The sequence below is a fragment of the Eutrigla gurnardus genome (genome assembly GCF_963514095.1).
Source record: "Eutrigla gurnardus genome assembly, chromosome: 1".
In the NCBI taxonomy this organism is placed as follows: domain Eukaryota; kingdom Metazoa; phylum Chordata; class Actinopteri; order Perciformes; family Triglidae; genus Eutrigla; species Eutrigla gurnardus.
In genome coordinates, this window is record NC_139915.1 from 10,869,572 (window position 1) to 10,883,678 (window position 14,107).

Genomic DNA, 14,107 nt, shown 5'->3' on the forward strand with positions numbered 1-14,107 from the left:
TGGCTGCAGGCCACACGCATCTATCTCTACACTAACAGCACACAGTTATTCATTATGTCACCACCTGCTTCCAGGTCTTACACATACACGTACTGTTCAGCGGGGAGACTTGAAATGAGATCTGAGAAGCGAGAGACATTTTTTACGGTGAGCTATATCGTTGCTGACACGGGGTTTTTATGTTGCTACGGATAAATTATATATCTTAAGGAATCATCTTCCTTGCTTTACCAGCCGTCCTGCCATCCCCTCGGCGGCTAATAAACCTGCCGGTGTAAATAGTGCATTTGCAGTTTGTTACAGCCTTACATTGGTTTTCCTTCGGCAGCGGGAGAGGTTTAGATAGAGGGAGACCCGCAGGTCTTTGAGCCCTTTCAGCTCCTCTCCTTGCCCCTCACGAGGAAGCTTCCTCAGGGCGTACTGATAACGCTGGCCCGCCTCCTTCATGCGTCCCTTCTGAGAAACAAACAGAAGATGAGGGAAGGCGACTTCTGACAAGCAATCTGCGAAAATACCTATTCAAATAAAAGTCTCCCAGGTAAAACCACATGCTCAGCACACACCTTGTAAAGTAAGTTCCCTTCCTCCATCAGCTTCTGCAGCAGTATGATGAGAATGTCTGGTTTGGAGGAAGCCATTGCCCACGTAGCGTGACCTGATGGAGGGGTACAGATATTTATCTATGCATTGTCTGTCTTGCCTGGTGTCTTTTTACTTTGTGTCTTCCACAAGTTTACCTGATCGCTCGTGTGGAGCCGTTTTGTAACCTTTGGGTGGTGGATGGAGAGCGACCGAGGACGGGGAGAGAGAGAGGCGAAGTTAGAGAAGTGGATGTAAAAACAGAAGGTGCTGCAGAACACAATACTGCATGGAAGTAAAATCATCCCATATAAGGTGATATAAATGCACAGTGTGCAGGTGCTAAAACTTATAATACAAATCTGTCATAGTCTTCATTGATTGGTTGAAGTCAGATACAAATCAGAGAGGTGTTGATTCAACTTTATGCTCACTTAAGAGGCCGTAATGCAGTTACAGGAACTTTTTAACTGTGTCGTATAATATTAAATGGATCCTGGAAACATTTCGTTTTGACTATAAAATTCCCAGAGGTGGGATTAACTGCAGGGCAGTTATGGTAAGCTTGGTGTTTATACCCATCTTGGATCCTTTCTTAAGCAGCGAGGCCACCAGAGCCGGGTTCTGGCAGCCGGTCGGCCGATCGGAACCTCTGGTACTGTTGTTGTCGGCTCTCTCCACCACCGCTCCATGTTCCACCAGGCAATGCACCTGGTTGTGCACGGAATGATAATAACATTTTTATTTGTATAAATGAAATGTAAGATTCTGGCAGTGAAAAGGTTGTTAGATATGTAAATAATTTGGTTGATTACACACTGCTTCACTACATTAGCAACAACGCTGTCTGCCCCCTTAAATCATAATGACTTTGGAAAACTTTTGATCATCAGATTGTTTTGATTACTCTCCTGCTGATCAATATATGCAAAAGTATTTTTACTCCTGTGACATCCTGTGTTGCGGGGGAAATGATTGGAATGATGAATCATTATTTGACTAATTATCAGTTTTTGTGGGCCATGATGTTTTCCTCATAATCTTTTCACAATTATAATGCTTTGCACGTCTTTATCAAGTACGCACTATTCAACCAAGGTCTAGGAATTGCATGGAGAAAAGAAAATTCATCTTTTGGTTGAGGACTCTTTATAAATGTAAGCATTTTCAATAAAGAGAGACCTCCTCTACATCTTTCCTATTATCAACATGTCATCAGAACAACAGCATTGAACCCACTGCATCTGCATCCCCATTAAGGGCAGCGAGGTCAAGAGGAGTCCGTCCCTGTCTGTCTGGCTGGTTCAGGTCTGCGCCTGCCTCCACCAGAAGCTGCACCGCCGCCTTCTGGCCCTTCAGACAGGCCCAGCTCAGTGCAGTCAGCCCCTCCTGATCAGCGGAGGACAGAGAGGCACCTGGGACCACAAACAAAAGCAAATATTGCTTCATATCCAGTCAGTAACCATATTAAGATATTGGTTTGGAAGGTGGGGACTCTCACCCTTTGACAGCAGGAGCTCAACGGTGCTCATGTGGCCCTCAGAGGCAGCCAGCATCAGTGCAGTGCGACCTTGCTTCTCATTGATGTTGATATCCGCATCTTGCTTCAGCAGCAACTCTACGACCTGGAGAAGGAAGGAAAAGTATTATTGGGGGAACTGCAGCACATCCTGGGCCAGTGACCAGACTCCTCCCCACCTGTGTGTGTCCATGTTTGGCGGCGCTGAGCAGCGGGACCATCCCCCTGCGGTTGGGTATGTCCAGCCCTACCCCCCGCTCCAGGAGGAGCGAGCACACCTCCGTCCTCCCTCTTCCTGCTGCGGCGCTCAGCACTGACAGAGGGGTCGGCATGGAGATGAGATGACGAGGCGGAGAATTTGTAATCGACACATTTGAGAGAGAGGCAGAAGCAGGGGTGAGAGACAGAGAGAAAGAAATGCGGTTTGTTATTTCCATTATCTATATGAACACTACACACTACAGTAACAAGAACGACAGATCAAAATGGCTCAAAGCTTTCTTGTTCCTCCTCGTCAAAAACAAAAGGAAACGGAATCACCAACCATAATTCTACACACTAGATAGATGACATGCACCCTCCTTAACCAGCCAGTGTTACTTTGACAAAAGACTGGTATTTCTTTAGTATGCAAGCCCTTCAGCTAATTGAGCCGCTGGGGATAGCGGCATGGTATTGATGCCGTTCTCTAACCTCTAAGTACCATTGATAAATTACATCATGTTCCATGTGACAACATGCTTCAGTGAACCAATCGATGGTCCATTACTTTCTTTTCAAAGATAGCTTATTGTAATTTATGAGACAAAAGCAGATTTTGCATCTGCATAAAACAGGTTTAGTAAAGCTGCTGCTTTAAATATGCAAATTGTACCAGCAGAAATGATATTCCTTATTAAAGAGAATATTCAAAAGATGTATTACACTATGCACTACTTTCTTAATCGTAATCCTTGTATACTTGACCGATAATTGTATCTGTGCAAATGGACTGTAATCCAATGACACTAACACTAAACAGAAACAGAAAACCAAACCCTAGTACACGCAGATGTGAATGTATTTGGAGGGTATTTCTGCTCTTCCGTTTTCTACCACAGCACTGGAAGTATAATAGAATTAGACTGTAATGGCGCTGTCGGTGGAGATACAGGCTTCATCTGACAAGCTTTCAGGAAATGAACCTAACAGCATTCTGCAGGCTGCACTATTGCATCTGTGATAGAGGTAAAAAAATATTACAATTGAATAAAAGCAGCTTTTAAGATGATACAAATGTGGATGGACGAGATGCTCTGTGGGATAAATGTCTCCCTCCTCTTCCGCCAAAAGCAAAAAGAGAGTTTTTACCAAAGAATTCTTTATATTAACCAGAGAATTCTGAAAGGATTTCGGGGATTATTATTCATTGCACAGAATGCTAGAATGTGCCTAAAATGCAACACTAAAGCACCCTTTAGCATGACTCCAGATCCCCACTGATGGGCAGAAAGAGGTGAGAAAGCTAAATTTATCTGACTGATAGGAGAAATGCACCCGTTTCTCCCCAGAGAGAGTCGTGAGCGTCCATCTGCACTGCCAGCTGTTCATCTTTCAAGTCCAGCAAGCTCTTCACCACCTGCAGGAAAAACACAATTTTACAGTCCTCTGTATTGCTGGCTTGCTGTGCAGAAAGGAAACCAAAGCACTCACAGACCTTGACCACAGCAAACCGCATCTAATAAATCTTCTACGTCAAGCAAGCTTAGGCACCATGCTCTACATAAAAAAAGGGAATTTCAGAGTGTTTTGTCACGAGGACCTTGATCTGGGACGTACCTGTGTGTGTCCCACACTCGCTGCGGCTGTGACCGCCTGCTGCGCTGCCTGTGCTTTCCCGCTCATATTCTCATTGCTGTGGTGCTGCTGTGGCTCAGCGGGGATCTCTGCTCCCCAATCTTGACCCAGCAAGATGTTGATGATTTCTGCATGGCCCTTCAGCCCAGCGTGGACCAGCGCACACTGGCTACTCTTATCAGCATGGCCCACCTGGCATAAAGGGGTACACAGAAGGACTTACAACACTGGTCCTGGCCGGTGCGCTGGCCTAGATCAGGTCTGTTAATGTCATCTGTATCCCAGAATAGATCCTGAAACGGTGTTCATCGCGGGTGTAAAGGTGCTGAGAGTATTCCGTCACAGATTGGAATCTGATTCATCCACGGTAATCATGCTGGTCACACCCTCCAAACCCACATCCGTGTCCCCCCCCCCCTCCTCTCTTGCACATAAAAATAACACTGACCTTGGCCCCTTTTTTGCAGAGCAGGCTGACGATGTCGACGTGTCCTGCGGCGGTGGCCAGACAGAGGGGCGTCATGCCGCTGTCAGTGGCCCCGTCTACGGGAGCGCCCATTTCTAGCAGCAGGGCTACCATCTCCAAGTGCCCCAGGTGGGCGTGGACGGCCAGGATCGGGGCATGTCCTACCACCTCTGTACACCAGGTCACACTAGCACCACCTAGCATCAACAGCCGACTTACCTGCAGGATGAAAAAACAAATCTCTGTATACGACATATATTTGGCTACATTTTTTTTTTTTCATTTTTAAGTAGAGCGCATGTATATCACCTTGATGTTAGGCGTATAGAGGTTCCTCAGGGATGCCAGCGCAGCGGACAGACTGTCTGTGCTGCAGTTCACCCATATTGCCTGAAGAACGCTGGAGGACACACCTGTCTTCTTACTCAGACCCTGAGATTGTGTGAAAGAGACACAGATAGATAGCGAGCGATAGAGAAAGAGAGGGATTAAGCCTGACCAGATGAGATCTGTGGTGCAGAATGTAAATTGTTTCCCAGGAGTAAAGCATGTACAGAGTGCGAGCCACGCATGCAAACGGTACAATATTCACTGTGCCATGGATGATTTATAGATCTGTACACTGCTAATGTGTGTGGGTGATGTTAGGGACAAGAGTTCACTCTTATTTGCGTTTCTATACAATTATGTACAGTAAAAGTGCAGGATCTTGTTTACGGGAATTCTCGAGGTGATACAGAACGATTGAGGTCCAATGAGCTCCTGTCATAAATCTGCATAACCTGTTATATACACAGCATCACAATTGCTGTTACCTTGAATATGTGAGCCTTGAGGATGTGGTGTCCCAGCTCCATCGTCTGCTGCCGGTTCAGCTTGCCCTCCTGTCTGGAGAACATGAAGGCCAGAAGAGCATGGCCACTCCTGCGGACATGTATGGAGTATTTATTATTCAGAATGGCCAAAGTACTACTCTACCCATAGAAATGTTTATTTATACATATATATATAAATATAATTTGTTTTTTCTTGGTGTATTTACAACTGACTTATAGTTCATGCATCTTAAGAACCTTCTAATGTGTGACCTTAGTCTCACCGAGGGTCACAGAGAAAGTCACTGCTCTCTCCATCTGCTCTCCACACCAGCCACTCTCTGAAGGACGGATGACACAGCATCCGTGTGCCATCCCTGCGTCTCACCTTACAAACACAAATGATACAGAGCATTCCTTAAAATGTGAAATGACAGTCTTGTAACTCCCCCCCACCCCAGGATAGATAAAGCCTCGCATATTTCCTCTAAATTCCCAGATGTAAAAGGAAAATGATGCTCCTCATAGCAAGACAAACACATTCCAACCTTTGAAACCAAATCTTGAATCATTATGTACCCTTCCATGCGGTCGTATCGAAGGTCTTACCATGAATCCAGCCAGGCTGTCTAATCTCAGCTGGAAGTCCTTCCACTCCAGCTCCCCTCTCACACTGCCTGCATTCAGCGCCCTGAACATTTGTTCATCAGTCAGTGGGTGCAGAGACGCCAGTGCCACATTTAGCACCGGAAGAACCCGTTCAAAGACCTCTTTATCCGGGAAGCTCACGCGACACATCAGCAGGTACACCTAACAGATATTCAGAAGGTTAATGACTGTCTATCGGTGTATCTATCCAATGCCAAAGGGAAATAACAGGTTGCCCAGCATGTTGGTCCAGTAGACTTGGGTATGATGGATGCCGGATCTTTAAGAGTATTAACAACTTTGTCGGAAGCTCACGTTCAACATCCTGAAGGTAAATGCGTAAAAACATGAATTATAACACAAGTAAAAGTAAGTCCTGCTGAGAATCCTTGGTGTAAGCATTCCAGACATTTCATCATAAATCTGGTGAATTGGGATCATTATTGAGTTAATCTTTGCAACCTGGTTTAAATAGTTAATTCTAGTAAATGATCAATAAACTTTTACACAAACTGTCGAATGTCTGCCCACTACCTGGGCATTCCCATCTTTAGCGTGCCTGTAAGCATGCTTTTTTCCACATCCATTATCCATCACGATTCCAGGCCTTTTGGCTGCATAATAACACTCGCTCATCTGTTGTCCTATTTTACACTGACGATTATGTAATATTAAAAATGCGCCTGTCATTTACTTTTAGTCACTGTGGGCTATTTTCGGCGCTTTGTGTAAAGTCTTTGATCCTGTCATTTCTATCTTTTATCGATCTGAATAGCGCGTGAGTACACATTTTTCTCGTTTCTGTGGAAAGCATGTCTGAACAATGGCTGTCGCCTGTGTACCTTGTGTGGGGATTTTATGACATTGATTGCTTCGCTTCAGCCTCAGGCGAGATGCCATTTCACGGCAGACAGCCCACCGGGATGACTGACAAGTGTTAAGTGTTAGACTCTGGACTTGACCAAGTGAGGAGGAGGAGGAGGAGGAGAAGGAGGAGGAGGAGGAGGAGGAGGAGGAGGAGGAGGAGGAGGAGTGTGAGTCCAAAAATACACTCAAGGTTAAATGTGCCTTTAGCTTGAGAGGATTTAACAGTGCAGTTTACATGATAAGTGAACTGATGACTTGATGGAATACACATTACTCCATCTTTTAAATCAACTTATCATTACTTTTAACATTCACTTTTTTTTCACACCCCTGCTTGCTGCATGTCTGACCTCTGACAGGGACACAGGCACCACCAGGTAGTTCCCTCCTTTCAGAGCCAGGTGGCCTTTGTGGAACAGATCCAGGGTCAGCTGAAGGTAGAGGATGGAGCCGTGGCTCCTCGTTGACAGGTGGCTGCTGAACTTGCTGAGGAGCAGCTGATCGGGGGCTGAGCCCGTCGGCGTGGTGACGTTCGCCGCCACCTTGGTGCTGCTGCTGACCCGGTGATGGATGTAGTCACTCAGGTCAGCTCCCAGATCACTGCTGTCTGGCAGGATGTCCAGAGAGATGCCAGAGAAGGGAAGGAGGGTCGTGATTTCCTGCAGGAGGTGCAAACAGACCATGTATGAGTGTGTGTCGATAAAAACAGATACGACACGCAGGCAAAAACACTTCGATATTTAGAGAGCAAATAGTAAGCTGCATGGTTTTGGAAACAAACAAATTAAAAGCACCAAAATCAAGACCCATTCCTCAGATGTTGTTGCCTCTGACTCACACACAGCCATGGGATACAGTACAGTAAATAGTGTGACAGTGACTCAAGCTCCAACATTGCTCACAGGCATCTCTCAGAGTCACATTTCATCTCCTCTCTTGCCATCCTCAACTGCTCAACACCGGCCAAAACCAGCCATGGAAAGCCATGTTATTGCAGCTCACTTCCTCGTTAATGAAGAATGACGTTTTGGTTAAACGACAAATTAAGTGGCCGTGGACTGCACTCCCCATAACCCCAGCTCAACTGCTTGTGAAATATCCAGGTTGTTGCTTCACGAGAGTTCATGTGAAGTGGCTGGTAAGAAAGGAAAGCTTGAACGATGATCCGGGGTTTGACGTTAATTGTTTTGCAGAGTTACTACCCAACTTTATTTGATTTAAGTTGGCTATGGCGTGCTACAACGTACGTGAAGAACTCGATTTACAACCCTTTAAAATGTTAATGAGCACTGTAAACACAAGTCAAATCAGCATCATCAAATATTCAGTTGTGACGGGGCGGGATGACAGCGGTACTCTTCGTCTTTCAATTGCGATATTTATTGCTCGCTGACGTGAAATGTATCATAAAGAAAAGGACCCTAAATGCCTTTTGTGTATTCCAGAACACTAATCTAATTATGTAACCGACTGGCTGGCTGTCAAGCTCCAGACTCCCAGCAGACTCCCAGTCGTTTCAGGGCTTAATCCATGCCGCATTTGGGGGTTGGCTTTGGCATTGGACAGATGCGTCTGCTGTTTGGTGGGATTACAAACTGGATTGAGAAAATACATCAGACTAGAGAGAGCTACGGCGCCAAAAAGTCACAATGTCCACGGCAGTAAATGCACAACCCTTGAAGTACAGTGAGCCGAGGCAAAAGGAGAAGGTATGAAGAATACATCTGTGATTTGTGTAATGTTAGACCAGGGGAAAGTTAAAGGGTCGGTTCACCCAAAATATAAAAATCCTATTTTCTCACTTCACTTACCTCTCATGGTATTTAGCCGTCTAAATAGTTCTATTTCCCAGGATTTGAGATTTCTGCCTACATCAAATAAAGTGTCCAGTGCTCACCTGGCATAAAGGTTATACGTTAAAAACCAACAATGAATACAAAGTATTTTTGCTTGTGATGAGTAAACAAAATCTGCCAATAGTAAGAATCAGTGAAAAATCACTCGATAAAATAAGATGTAATATTTACGTCTTTCAAGATAAAAGGCTGTTTATTTCACTACTCCTTTTATTCTGATTTGTTAGATTTAATGAGATTAACTGACTTTTGTTTGATTCAGTAGAATAATGGGCTAGTTGGTGTGTTTTTTGTTTTGTTTTTTTGTTTATTTTCTTTAGCCTTGGAGATCCTGGTCCCACATTTGCTTCTGTGTTTCTAATATTAGTTTATAGTAACTCACTTTAGTAAAACACTTTTTTCTTGCTGTGTTAGTCTTTTTCTTTAGCAAAGGTAGTTTCTCTTAGTCCTTTGTGTTCCAGTTGAGATAATGTTATGGTTGTGTTGAAGTGGTATTAAAAAGATGAACTTCCACACAACGGCGTGTACATCCTAATGAACAGATGGTTGGAATTTCCACAAATGGCATTCTTGTTTCTTTTAATAAGCCATAGACCGTTCAGCAGCTATCAGGAACATGTTTTGTTTTGGTATAAACATCAGTTCCATTGATTTTGTTCAGTGAGATGTGGATCATCCAGAGTCACGGTGACATTTAATCTGGAAATACACATCCACCCATCCATCACCCACTTGTTCTTTGAGGGTCGTGGGGGCCTGGAGCTTCTCACAGCTAATGTTGGGTGGGGCGGGTACACCCATGGAAAATGTGAAAAAATAAAAAAATATGTTGACAATTTGCCTCTGTGGCCAATCATTGTATTGTTACACAAAAATCCCTTGCACCCAACTTTCGATGATTATAGGTGTCTTTAAAATGTTGGACAGGAAACTGCAAACATCAGTTTTTTTTGCATTGTTAATGTATTGTGTTATAAGTGCAAAGGGGTTAGGGTTAGGAGTCCAATATCACGTTATTATAATACATCCTGGATAGGTTGACAATATATCACACAGGGCTAGAAATACAGGCAATTAACCTAAGGTGCATGTTGATTTTTGTGGGGTTAAACCAAAGGAAACCCAGGCACAGCTCTGCGAAATTCCATTGAATTGAGATGTAAGCTAGATGCATAGCTAGACACCAAATATGCCAATTGTAATCTGGGTGAACCAAACCTTTGAGACAGGTGTGCTGTGGTGTATAAGTCACTGAAATAGTATGTAGAACATTACTCACCACCAGGGCTGTCCTGACTGTGACCACCAACTTCAGCCAGAGTGGAAATTTGGGGATTATTTTGGTGATGAAAGTGGCGATGGTGTCCCCATTGTCTGGTTTATGGAATTCTGCCTCATTAAGACTGTCAACCAATATGATGTAGTCTTCTTCAGGGAGGCTGCGCTCTGATTAAAGCAAAAGATCGAATAAACAGAGGTTGAAGCACATTAAAAGAACAGATATATTTAATTAGCCTTGCAAAGAAAACATAAAACAGATTGTGTTGTATTTATTTGAATCCTTCATTGAATGTGTGCATCTTTGTATTCCAGCACAGGATATGTTGAGAAAAACTACTGATATTGATTACATTCTGCTAAACGGGGCCAGGGGCCGTTGTTGTTTATTAGCTTGAAACAGGACATATCCATCATGCTTCACATAATCTAAGCTGTCAATGCATCCCTGCAAGCCTGTGAGGACTCGTACACTCAGGAACAAGGGCTCTTCATTTTTATCCTAACCTGTTTAATAGTGATGGAGTAGACAAAACACTCCTGCTCAGACTGTGGAGGGCCCGGCCATAATAACACATCAATCTAGCTGACTGACTATATCATGAGAAACTATGGTGACTAATACGCCCGTAACATTCGCTGCTTCTCCTCTGTGTGTGACCTTGAAATCCGGTGGGATGCTGATGACTCACCAGGGCACAAATAATATTCATCATTCCCTATGTAAATGACCTCACATCTGTTACACTCTCCACACGGTTTCATATCATTGACCTTAACTAGGGGAAATTATCCATGGGCTCATTATGGATCCATTAATAAGCTATTTCACACAGGAAATGGCAGTAGGCTTCCTAATTGCACTGCGAGGGAAGCAGACAGTTTTCACCTTAAAATGGATACTAATGTAACATTTTAAAAGGCCTTTAAAATTGAATATCATATATAGATATATATCTTGAAGTGTGTGTGTGCGTAGGCTTCGTTACCCTTGCGCAGGCTGGCTAGGGGCTCCAGGATACCCTTTCGGAAGGCAGCGATGGGGTCTTGAACGCAGGATCGCAGGCTGAGTGTGTTTTGTAGGTGAGGCTCTTGTACCAGCAGCTCCCTGTACGGGGCGAGCTGAGGCGCTCTGGCCAACAGGGCGGCGACGCTGTGCACAAACTCTGGTACCAGGCAGGTGTAGGTGTTGTCAGCCTGACAGAAATGGTAGGCTACCACCTGACAGAAGAAAGAGGAGAGTGCAACACTGAAAACGCAAAGTTGCCACGTGTATCTTTCGCAACAATATCGGCATTCGGGTCTAAATAAAAGCTGTGTACCCGTCAGTAGTGAATAGATCAGGAGGTTTTAACTGTGGGAAGACTGAATTGTAATGGGCCATAATGTAAGATTTTCTTTTTCATAATGTGAATTTGGTCTGAAGTGTCAATGAAAACAAATGGGAAAGAAATATCTAAAAACCTCTCTCAGACATTTTGCATGCACCTTTTAGTCTTCTGTCTGTGATGGGAATTTTTAATTTAGTGGGTTATTATAGGTTAATTAGTAGGTCGAGTAGTTTTGACTTATAATATTCCAGTGTCATGAGGTTACCTGTATTCTGCACTTATGTCATGTCATGTGTGAGCTGCAGAATGGAAGTTATGACACCAGTACAGCAAGTCAATATGGATCTATGGCCCCTATCTGGCCAGATAGTTTGCTCTGAAGCTGTATGTCGGTGACGCGGTCCACTTAGACACCCTGTTAGCGAGGGCTTTGACTTATTAGACTTTGTCTGTTTACAGTCTGCTGAATGCTAGCCTGTTTGGGACTCTTTGTTCTATAAATGAGTCAAAGCTCTGTTAGGAGTAGTTTTGTTATTGCTCACCAGGAAATCATAAACCAATTTCCACCACACTGTCAAGTCACTGTGCCATGCATTCTCCCCTTCAGGCAAATGTGGTGATACTGGGCTATGCACATAAAGCAATATCTTACCCTGACGTAAACCATGCGGAATGTGTGATTATTAGGTATTAGGCTTTAGGTTAGTGGCCTATTGTTTAAGTTTTGGCAAATCTGCATCATGGGAAATCAGGCTGCTTTGACTACAGCAGTTCCTGTTTGCACTGTACAGACAAAAACATCGAAATCACTCTGAATCTAATGAGTCCGGGGGAGAAGAAAAATTACTTCACAAATGCAAATGCAATGTCTTTCTGTTCAAAGCTTCACAGCCCCCCAAAAGGATGAAAACAACCTGGAATCACAGTATAGAAAAACAATAAGGGTTACAATCAAATAACACTAAGACGTAAGGACAGAAATACGATTTGCAGAAATCACAGAGGTAGAGGAGTCATAAATATTCTCATGAAACTCAATTATATTACTGCAGAGTATCTTTATGACACATTCGGTAAAGACGTGTCTTATTTACCGTGAGTCACATGAGCAAGCAGCATGGTAAACAAGAGTCTCAGAAATGAAACATATCACTACCAATAGCGGCCATTTTTGCAACAAAGGAGCCAAACTGAACAAATCATTAAAATACAAAAGCAATAATAATTGAAGATAAACCATTTTTAATAGCATTGACTCATAAGCCCCAGCCTTGACTACGAGTGGTCCACATACAATATTATCAATGATTTTACTTTGGAGCGAACATCCTCACTATCACAAGTACACTGACTAGTTCCCATGGAAACTCTTATTGAGGCCAAGTTAGTAAATTTAGAAGCTTCCATGTCATGTTTGTGATGCAATCAGCAGCATGTTCTACATGCGCCCAAAAAGAGAGAAAACCATGACATTCAAATGTTGTGTCATAAATGTGCATCCCTACAGTTCCCTACCATACAGGACTGTTTAAGATGCTGTATTATATGACCGTGATGTTTTCAAATCTGATGAGAGAACATCTAGAGGCAATTCTATTATGCCAATATCGTGCATTCCTTTTGTATGTTATAACTGCAGGTAAATACTGCAGTTTGCTCAACAACAGCAGGAATAACAAGGACCATATGGTGTGTGTGTGTGTGTGTGTGTGTGTGTGTGTGTGTGTGTGTGTGTGTGTGTGTGTGTGTGTGTGTGTGTGTGTGTGTGCGTACTCTTGTATCTTTGTGAGGACTGATTTGAGTCTTTTAGGAGGTTCTGATGGTTATAAGAATTCATATTTTGGTATTCTTGTCAAGGGCAGATCAATACCACTCATTCATTTTTGTTCATTAAATATGAAGGTACTGTCAGCATCCTGTTTGCGTAGCTTAGCATAAAGTAAATGGTGACTCAGCTAGGCTGGCTCTGCCTGTAGGTAACAGCCTACAAGCACCTCTAAAGCTCATTAACAACAACATTAAGTTATTTGTTTAATCTGTACAAAAACCAAAGTGTAAAAACAACAGTTTTTCCTATGAGCATTAACTTCCTTGAGTCTGCTGGTTGCCTAGTAACTGCTCCTGGCAGACAAATAGTCCAGAATATAACCTCCTGTAAAATATATATTTTTTTCTAAATCAGTGTTTGTATACGGGATTAAAGAAACAAGATCCAACTAGATATAACTCGTGGTCTACAGAGGTGCTGGGAGGTAGATTTGAAGAGAGCCAGGCCAGATCCATCTTTTCCCAGTCATTATGCTGTGGCTTCAGCTTCTAATTAACCGTACAGACATGAGAGTAGTAATGATCCTCTCATCTAACTTTCCACAAAAACAAACATATAATGCATAACCGTCAAATTCCTGTTTTAAAGTTGTAAGGAGTTGTAATTGAGATACAAACGTGTGTGTGTGCACGTGTGCTTTGAGGTACCTTGGCAGCCAGGCATCTGACAGCCTCCTTCCTCTGCGCTGTACCATCACTCGTTCCTGCTACAGCACTCTGGTTGGGCTGGGAGTCAGCTGGCTGTTTGGAGGCTGCTTTTCCCTGCTTATCCCCACCTGAACAGAACGCAAGGCAACAACAACAAACGCCAAGCTGCCATTTATACTCGTTAGAAGAAGTCTCCGGTGTACACGCAGAAATGCCAGGAGTGAGGTAGGAAGACAATTAAACTGCTGCAATTAATTAGTGCATCTGTAAGCAAGACCAGCAACTATGAAATGAAGAAAAAACACATCAGGCGGCAGCGAGGGTGTCTTTCAATGAGTGGAGAGTAATACGTGTGGAATCCTGCACACCTCATGCTATACACTCTGGAATTTATCAATCAAAATACAGATAGAGATTTCAATAAATAATGCAATGAT

At 43.4% G+C, this 14,107-nt stretch overlaps 1 protein-coding gene across 1 annotated transcript in view; it reads right to left on the minus strand.

Moving 5' to 3' along the window:
- Positions 1-14,107, minus strand: part of LOC311016696 (protein TANC1-like) — a 30,301-nt gene that overhangs the window by 2,583 nt on the left and 13,611 nt on the right. Inside the window, exons 9-26 of the mRNA XM_084014578.1 lie at positions 13,671-13,798; positions 10,854-11,085; positions 9,866-10,032; positions 7,081-7,389; positions 5,825-6,025; positions 5,500-5,603; positions 5,216-5,324; positions 4,710-4,832; positions 4,383-4,619; positions 3,917-4,126; positions 3,635-3,716; positions 2,278-2,411; positions 2,081-2,204; positions 1,819-1,994; positions 1,158-1,290; positions 738-767; positions 564-655; positions 310-456 (exon numbers count right to left, since the gene is read on the minus strand). Coding sequence (XP_083870704.1) covers positions 310-456; positions 564-655; positions 738-767; positions 1,158-1,290; positions 1,819-1,994; positions 2,081-2,204; positions 2,278-2,411; positions 3,635-3,716; positions 3,917-4,126; positions 4,383-4,619; positions 4,710-4,832; positions 5,216-5,324; positions 5,500-5,603; positions 5,825-6,025; positions 7,081-7,389; positions 9,866-10,032; positions 10,854-11,085; positions 13,671-13,798 — 2,738 coding nt within the window. The remainder of the gene's footprint in view (positions 1-309; positions 457-563; positions 656-737; positions 768-1,157; positions 1,291-1,818; positions 1,995-2,080; positions 2,205-2,277; positions 2,412-3,634; positions 3,717-3,916; positions 4,127-4,382; positions 4,620-4,709; positions 4,833-5,215; positions 5,325-5,499; positions 5,604-5,824; positions 6,026-7,080; positions 7,390-9,865; positions 10,033-10,853; positions 11,086-13,670; positions 13,799-14,107) is intronic.